This window comes from Trypanosoma equiperdum, assembly GCF_001457755.1.
Source record: "Trypanosoma equiperdum strain OVI genome assembly, contig: ctg_453, whole genome shotgun sequence".
In the NCBI taxonomy this organism is placed as follows: Eukaryota; Euglenozoa; class Kinetoplastea; order Trypanosomatida; family Trypanosomatidae; genus Trypanosoma; species Trypanosoma equiperdum.
The window spans coordinates 22,064-30,177 of NW_027124369.1; the positions used below are offsets into that span (position 1 = coordinate 22,064).

Sequence of the window (8,114 nt, forward strand, 5' to 3'; positions counted from 1 at the left end):
TTTTCTGGTGTTTCGGCCATTGTTGCTTGTGTCACTGTCCGAAAGTGGGGAAGGTGGCCGTACACCCGTAACAGCAGCCAACGCGACCTACTAGATTAGAAGCACAGAATAAGGGGAGGAAGCAGCGTGTGCACGCGGGAGGGGTGAAATAGGGGTTGAGTCGTTAAGTTTCTTCACGATTTTGATTGTCGGGGAGAAAAGATCTTTAGAAGGGGTTGGGCACTGAGGGGGAAGGGGGAGGATAAGAGAAGGAAAAAAAAAGACAAGAGAATAGTTAAATAATCAGCCGCGGCATCACGGAGTGTTAAAACATAAGATATCAAATATAGTTCACTGAGTGTGAAGTTGCAACAAGTGAAGGTTGACGCTAAAGTAAAGTCATCAATTTTTAAAAAAAAAACGATGTCTGTTGCGTCTTCGACCGGTAGCGTGAGCGACAGTGATGTTGCGTCTTACAACCCATTTGAAGGCCTCCCTCCCACTCCCCGCAGCGAGGAGGACGATATCCGGAAGGGTATATTCGGTCGGGTGTTGCGTCTACTTCGTACCGTAGACGCGGAAGAAAGGGCCCGTTGGCGGAAAGTCATTGAAGAAGCTGCTACCGCTAAGCAAATGGCATCTCGGGGTGAAAATAAAAAGAAGCCCCAGTTACAGGAGGATGCCGAGGGTATTGGTGGCTCGGCAGCTGTGGATCGAAGCTGTAGTGGGACGGTTCTTGTGGAGACATCTGGGGCTGTGAAGCGGCCACGTGATGAGGAGGAGGGCGGTATTTCCAAGGTACCGAAGGAAGAGAATCAGGAAAAACATTGTGAGGTTTCACAGGATCAACGTAAACACGATCCCTCGGACGGGGATTATATCGCAGCGTACTTGCGCACCCTTCTGGATAAGGTTATTGGTTTGAGCCTCCAGGAACTCCCCGTCGATGCCCTTCGCGTGTTATGCATAATGCTCGGCATACCACTGTCAAACAGCAAGAGCAAGATGGTGTACTATAGTAAGCTCGCTAGTTTCTACTACACAAACTGTGAAAAACTCGGAAAGAGAGTGTCCAAGTCTTTCCATGTTTTTGAGCAGTTCAGGCGCGACGAGGAAGTGCGGCAGAAAATTTTTTCACAGAACTACACATCTCGTACTTCCACGAGTAGAACAAACTCAAAAGCTACTTCCTTAGAGAAGCAATCTAGAAGTTCTGCAGTCAAAAACACCAAGAAGGGTGCAAATCAGCAGACTTCAGGAGACGGGGAGAGCACTGTTTCCTCAACGCAGGGGACTGCGGTAGCTAGTAAAAGGTCTTCTAAACCGCGTGTGGCCGCAAGCAAGTCAACCCCTGCAGTATTAGATAATGGCATTGTACACCGCGTGGATGAGGAACTGGAGGTGAAACACCATGGAAAGATGTTCGTTGCTCATGCCAGCAGCCGTAATCAGTTTGCTTCGGCGTCTGGCGGAATGGATGATGAAGTGGCTACGGAGGACGCGTGGACCAGTACAAAACTTGAGGGTGCGGTTGCTTCTATTATTCATCTGCACGACCCAGTCACTACCGCAATTGTTGTTAGGAAGTTAGCACAGATGGGATACAAAAGTGCGACCGCTGAACAAACCGTAGAGGTGATTTTACACCGGTTTCACGACAGGCAGTTTATTTTCTACGATAATGGCATGGCATTTCTCCTTTAGCAGCAGTTAGTGCAGTGTTTGGTGGGGTTTGCTCATTCTGTGTGTTTGTGTTGTAAAGCCGCGGCACCGTATGATTGATCACGTGACAATTTTCCTTTTCCTTTTTTTTTCTGCCCGTGTGTTCCTGTATGAGCGTGTGGTGTTACGGCCGTTGCACGCGGGAATGTTTTTGTTCTTTTTTCCCCCTTCTCCACCCCAAGGCGGCGGTCGCTTCACCATGAAGCCGTGGCTCTGGAAGAGGTCGTGTGTGCGTGCGTATGTGGGGTGACAACACCGACTTGAGTCAAATAACATGAGAGAGGGCTAAAGTAAGGAGATCACTTACATTACTGTTTCGTTTGAGAATACACTCGATCTTACTGTCCCCTTATTCCTATTTTCCTTCGGCTCGCTTCTATTCCCTCCTGTGCTCGTTTATTTCAACTGATGCACACAGATGTGGTTACGAGGGAAGTACGGCTCACTATTTCAATTTTTCCCCCTTCTGACTTTTTTTTTTTGTCGCATGAGGTACCGACGTTTTTCTCGCGAATTTCACGTTGTTATATTCCCCCCCTTTTGTTATACACTGAAAGGGGGATTGGGGAGGTGGGTTGGGGGGGGGGTATTGTTGACTTGGATTGCATGCCGGTCCCACCACACGAGTGTTACAGTGAGCGTGGCGGGGAGGGGTGTGAAGGGAAAGCGAAGTGGAGATGCGGGATAAAGGGGATAGGGAGGGGAAATTTGTTTAATTAGTGACTCGCAACACGGCAGCGGCGGCATTCGTAGCAGCAACTGCAGTTGACTACGGTTCATTTTTTTACTCTGTTTTATCTGCGCTCGCGTACTGTGACATATGGGAAAGGGAAGGCGGAAGTTGTTGTCCCTTCATGTGGGGTGAGCTTTACGTTTAGCGGGAGCAAGATTGAATGCCCTTGTGATGGTGACGTGTGAGGAAAGGATGGGAGGGATGAAGATTGAAGGAAACATAAGTGTGTAGTAGAAGGAGGCGCATAGTAGAAGCGTGTAGTGGAGAGAACGTTTACTGTTACTTCATGTTGTCCCTTTTGCTTACAACCCCTATGTTGTTATTTTCTCCTTACACTTCACCTGTTTAATGCTCATGCCGCTGCCGTTTCCACCGCTCGCTAGTGAGATTGTTTCCTCCCCTATGGAGTGTTTGTATGCGATCGCTTCCTTTGCTTTTCTGTTCCTTTATGTGAAAGCTTGTAAAAGGAAGGAAGGGAAATTTGAGCGAGTACAAGCCCACCTCTGTGCGGGAAAATAACAGGAAGGAGAAGCCGTAACAGCACTAACGGCGGAATTGCGCGCTGTTAGGGCGAACTGGCAGTGATAGTTGGACCATTTGCAGGTACACGTGTGCCATTGTATCACATACCTGTTGCATTCGTCGCGCTTGAGGATTGCAAGAGTAGCGGTAGTACCGAAACACGGTCTCTTTCCTACTTGGGGAAACGTGATGCAACCCCCAACCCCACCTATGACGCCATTCGAGCAAAGGGCTACACAGGCTTTTCAGAGTGTGGGCGCCTTGCGCATGCAATCCAACATTTTACATCGCAGTGCAGCCTTCTGCATGGAACGGTGCCTTGACACGGAGGAGTTGTACACCTTGCTGCGGACGTCGCAGGCGCCCATTCGGTATCGCCTCGATACCGATCTCGCTGAGAAGAAATGTGCTTCGAACTGCAGTGCGAAGTGGGACGAATTGTATCGTGCGACGGCAATGCGACTGAATGAGGAGGCGGTGCGGCGGGTTCAGATGCGGCAAATGCAGAACATGATGAATGCGATGCAGGGGGGAGGGGTCTAGTGCGAATGCCCCCATGAAGGACGTGTGCGCGTACGTTGCTGTCGCGGAGAAATAAGAGAGCGATAGTGGCGAGGGGGCGTGTAGTTGTGTTGACGGTGTCTAAGCCGAAGGTGACGAATAGCTGTTTCCATTCAGTTGTTCGAACGGCCGTGCTTCGGTTCCCGTTGTTCTATGAAAAGGTAATAGGTGGATTTTGATTCACTTTGACTAAACTCTTGGCTCGTTATTAACGTTTTCTCTGTTCATCTTTCACCTTGCAATATCTACGATTTCCTGTAGGTGACGGGTCTGTGGTCTTTGTTGGTAAGTTCGCCGTCATCAGATGTACTTCTTTTCGCCCTCATGTGTCTTGATTCAACTTGCCCATCGCAACTTTTTTGGTCATCATTGATTGTGTTGGTTTTATTTCATGTGGGGTGTAGCAACCACGTGGAGACAGACATCAAAAGAGGGCGGAGGAACTAACATAAGCGGACAAACCGAAGACAAGGGGCGTAGGGAAGCATTTGAGTTGTTACTGTTGTGCACAGGTCAGCGCCTTTCTATCTTCCAACAAATACATCACCGGCTTTTGAGCGGATGTACCTTGCGGTTTTCCAGGAGTTTGCTCATTCAAAGGTTTTGGAGCGCATCCAAAGCGAGGACATTTGCCGAGTTGACGTGGCCCCGATGCCGTGCAGTTCGGCAAAGTCGGAGGAGGAGTTGGCTGTGGTGCGGGCATCTGCGAAATTAATTATTGAGGATCCCGAAAAGGAGAATGAGGAGGCGGTTGAGGCGGCACTCGCCACCCTTGGTGGGTTGGGGTTCAGTATTACGCACCGTCATCCAGTTACATCGGCAGGTTGCCCGATGCGGGACCGTGTCATATTAACATACACCGGATGAAGTGGCTTGACCCCGGTGACGGTACTTGTAGGCAGGTGTATGAGGCATGGCGTCACTGGGCAGACAAACGGCTCGAACGTGGTGCGTCAACAACCGCTCCCCTTCCTTTTCTTTTCCTTATTTCCCTTCGTCACTTCCATCGGGCTGCCGATGACTGCATGTGGCTATGCTGCTGCTATCGTGGCATCTGATTTTTCACTCGAGAGGGGTCTCTTCCTCTTAATTATGTTTGCGCTACTGCTTGTTCTTCCCTTCCCGTGCAGGGAGGAAAATGATCTTGCCCATTCTGTTTTGTAAAGTGGACCGTCAATTCGAGAATCGACACCGAACCACAAGCCAAGGTCAGCGATACTTAGCACTGAAGGAAGGATGGGGCCTCTATCTAAGAAGCGCATGATGGTGCGCGATGGGGTCTTCTACGCCGAGCTTTTCGAGTTCTTAAAGCGCGAGTTGGCTGACGACGGTTTCGCTGGCGTTGAACATCGTGTTACTCCCACTCGCACGGAGATTGTCATCCGTTCCACAAAGACCCGCGAAGTCCTCGGTGAGAAGGGCCGCCGCATCCGTGAGCTAACGGCTTGCCTTCAGCAGCGGTTTAACTACAAGGAAGGCAAACTGCAGCTGTTCGCCGAGCGCGTGGAGGTGCGTGGACTGTCCGCAATGGCGCAGGCCGAATCCCTGCGTTTCAAGCTTCTCAGCAACCTTCAAGTGCGCCGTGCGGCCATGGGCATCATCCGTTACGTGATGGAATCCGGCGCAAAGGGCTGTGAGGTGACAATTGGCGGAAAGATCAAGGGCCAGCGCGCGAAGAGTATGACATTCCGTGACGGCTACATGATTAAGTCGGGTACTGCTCACAAACACTTCGTTGACACGGCCACCCGTCATTGCCACTTGCGTGCAGGCACCATTGGCGTAAATGTTAAAATCATGCGCCCACAGAGTATGATAGAGGAAGACGAGGTACTTCCCGATGTGATCACCGTGATTGAACCCAAGACTATTGAGGCTTGATCATGGAAGTGGTGGGACAAATGTGATTAGGACTGCAAGGGTAGTTTTCGTGCGTGCCCTTGCGAGTTCTTGTATTCCTCGTTTGACGGAGCCCTTGATAATTTTCTACGGTCTTTTTCACCTTTTTTTTCTTTTGCTTTCATGACTTTAAAAAAAATAAAATGCCCTTTACCTTGCTGTGCTAGCGCTGCGGGGGAACGTACGCGGGTGTGTACGCCCTCCGGTTGTCGGCTGCAGAGGTTTGCCCCAGCGTCAGGGATGTATAAACCTAACCCGAAGAAAGATGATACTTGATTTCGTTGCTTTCCCCCATTGTTTTTTCTGTTCTACATTAGAACGAAAAGCACCAAAGCCCACTGACCTCTTATTTGCGAGATTCCGGTGGGTGTAGGGGCTCATTTCTTGTTTCCCTTGCCGTAGGCTAGGGGGATGGACAATCAGCGCAATACAGAAAGGCAGCCGCAATCTGAGGAAGAAAATGCGAAAAGTGATGTAAACGTATTAGAAAATTCATGTAGTGGGGTGGTGAGGTCTTTCCCGTTACCATTCATCAGGAGGGAGGGTGCGACTGCGGCAGGCAGCACTTCGTTTTCACATGCTTTACTCGTATCTGGGAGCAAAAATCGAAGTCAGTCGGAAACATGCTCTTCGGATTCGAGTGGGGCAGAACGAACAAGTGGCCAGATAACGTTGTTGCAGACAGGGGATATTGGCAGCGACTGTTCCTTGTCGGAGGACTTCCAAACATCGACCACAGGACATACGGAGAGGTTACGGTTGTGCGCCCCCCTTCGAAAGAGGGATTCCGAAACCACCAAGGACCCCCGGATAACGCGAAAATGTCTGTTAAATGCATTCCCTGTGTCGTTAAAACATATTGCCGTCGACGAAGTAGCCGCGGCCGGAATGAAGCCCGGCGATACTGTGATTGCAGCAACAAGCGGTTATCATCATCAGTTCACGGAGCAAACGCTTCTGGAAATTCACGGGTTACTTCTTCGCACTGCCGCTGCTGCTGAGGCGAGGAAGCAATATTTAATGGCTGGCGCACACATGGAAGCCACGAGCGTTGGCCGTCGAGTTACTGAAGGTCTCATCGAGGGGGAGAGTGCCCGAGATCTCACTGTCTGGAGTGAAGGATGGTATAGGCATCATCCGTCTGTCAGGGGTGGAGTCCTGACCGCAGTTACTGTGCGGCCGCCGCAATTCAAGGCGGGGATGCTATGGAATGGTGAAGACAAATTCCTTTTAGGGGGTACCGCTTTTGTTGAGGAAGCGCGTATTCTGCAGGTGAAAGTTCCTCACTCTCAGAATTTCCTGCAAATGGTTAGCAATAGCACTACTCTATGCACAGAGGGAAGTCGCGTTACGAAGGACCAATGGACCGAGAGCTGCGACGGTAGTGATGCGCGGTCCGAGCCGAAGAAGGTAGCGCACTTATTAGTACGGGAGTATAGTTCTATTTCCAAGGTGCGTGGGGGCACTATGGTGCAAACGTTCTCTCTTATACCAGATCATGTGCAGGGCAATACGCAACGGAGTCTCATCTTGCAGCGTGGTCAGATAACGAAGGTGCTGAGTGAATGCGCACCCGGTGCTGTGACACGCGGGTTTTCACTGCAACTGCTTCTTCCCTCATCATTACGTAGCGAACTTGGCTCAATGGCATATGAAAATCCATTTTCCACCCGAGATACTGACTCTAACATACTCGACGATGGTGGTGGTGAATGTGGTACGTTCTGTGCAAATGAGAGCACATTCGCCAACACCATGAACTCCGACTTTATGTCTTCAACAGCCACACTGATGATGAACCGCACGTCGAAAGTACGCACGACGGTGCGGCAGCCGTTGGGCGACGAAACGTATCTTCGGTTTGCGAACCCCAAACTTTATGCGTTTGTGATGCAGCAATCGCCTGCTATACTAACTGCCCATACGAATGCTATACGTGAATACATACTTTACCATCACCGATTCCGGATTCGACGCAAAATTGCGGAGGTTATGCAGGCAATCCGTACACTGCAAGGGTTTTTCCGTCACTGCTTGGGGCGCAAGAAGCGAGCGATTAAACGTATGCTTCGACAATGGCGTCGACTTGAATATCAGTGCCGTGCTCGGTTGAAGAAGCAGACGTTTGAGGCTCCCAATGTGAGCCGCATCAGTTATGTTGTTGGAAGCGTTCTTTGGGAGCATGTTGTAACGACAGACGAGTACAAGCTCAACATGCTGGAGGAGCAGATGAAGGCGCGACGGGCGGGGTACTTGCGGTGGTGTGCTCAGCGTCGTGAAGAGAATAGGATGATGCCTAAGGTAAATGAAAGCAGTGAGTCAACAGAAGTTAGGGGAATTGGAGATCCTCGCGGTGCGAGTACGGTACTTTCGCCAAAAGAACTTAGCACTGGAACAATGTTGGTCTCAAGGGAACAACCAAGGTTGGATTCTACCTTGAACAAGTCTCACCACAGGTGGATCGCTAAGTGGAGGGATGTGGTACACGCCCGATTTGGTTGGTATATTGAACCGGAAGTGTTACTTAGGGAGAGTCACCGTCGGCTCCTCCATTCGCTGCGGAACACAATTCTAACTATGGCAGACGTACAAGCAGCGCTAAAGAAGAGGGGCGAAGAGGATGAGTTTACGTTGATGTAGCTTCCCAGTAGTATAGTTAAGGAAGTAGTCTCCTTTTTTGAGGGAGGAAAGGGGGGGG

At 50.3% G+C, this 8,114-nt stretch overlaps 5 protein-coding genes across 5 annotated transcripts; all 5 read left to right on the top strand.

Moving 5' to 3' along the window:
- Positions 1-402: 402 nt before the first annotated feature.
- TEOVI_000192300 (uncharacterized protein) lies at positions 403-1,683 on the top strand (the record flags this gene model as incomplete). Its single annotated transcript, XM_067225077.1, has 1 exon — positions 403-1,683. The coding sequence occupies one exon, from the start codon at positions 403-405 to the stop codon at positions 1,681-1,683; it is 1,281 nt and encodes a 426-aa protein (XP_067081178.1).
- Positions 1,684-3,145: 1,462 nt separating this feature from the next.
- Positions 3,146-3,499, top strand: TEOVI_000192400 (uncharacterized protein; the record flags this gene model as incomplete). Its single annotated transcript, XM_067225078.1, has 1 exon — positions 3,146-3,499. One exon carries the CDS (start codon positions 3,146-3,148, stop codon positions 3,497-3,499), a length of 354 nt encoding a protein of 117 aa, XP_067081179.1.
- Positions 3,500-4,078: 579 nt separating this feature from the next.
- On the top strand, positions 4,079-4,384 carry TEOVI_000192500 (uncharacterized protein; the record flags this gene model as incomplete). Its single annotated transcript, XM_067225079.1, has 1 exon — positions 4,079-4,384. The coding sequence occupies one exon, from the start codon at positions 4,079-4,081 to the stop codon at positions 4,382-4,384; it is 306 nt and encodes a 101-aa protein (XP_067081180.1).
- Positions 4,385-4,753: 369 nt separating this feature from the next.
- Positions 4,754-5,398, top strand: TEOVI_000192600 (40S ribosomal protein S3, putative; the record flags this gene model as incomplete). The annotated part of the gene is made up of 1 exon (XM_067225080.1): positions 4,754-5,398. The coding sequence occupies one exon, from the start codon at positions 4,754-4,756 to the stop codon at positions 5,396-5,398; it is 645 nt and encodes a 214-aa protein (XP_067081181.1).
- A 429-nt stretch (positions 5,399-5,827) lies between these two features.
- Positions 5,828-8,056, top strand: TEOVI_000192700 (uncharacterized protein; the record flags this gene model as incomplete). The annotated part of the gene is made up of 1 exon (XM_067225081.1): positions 5,828-8,056. The coding sequence occupies one exon, from the start codon at positions 5,828-5,830 to the stop codon at positions 8,054-8,056; it is 2,229 nt and encodes a 742-aa protein (XP_067081182.1).
- Positions 8,057-8,114: the final 58 nt, after the last annotated feature.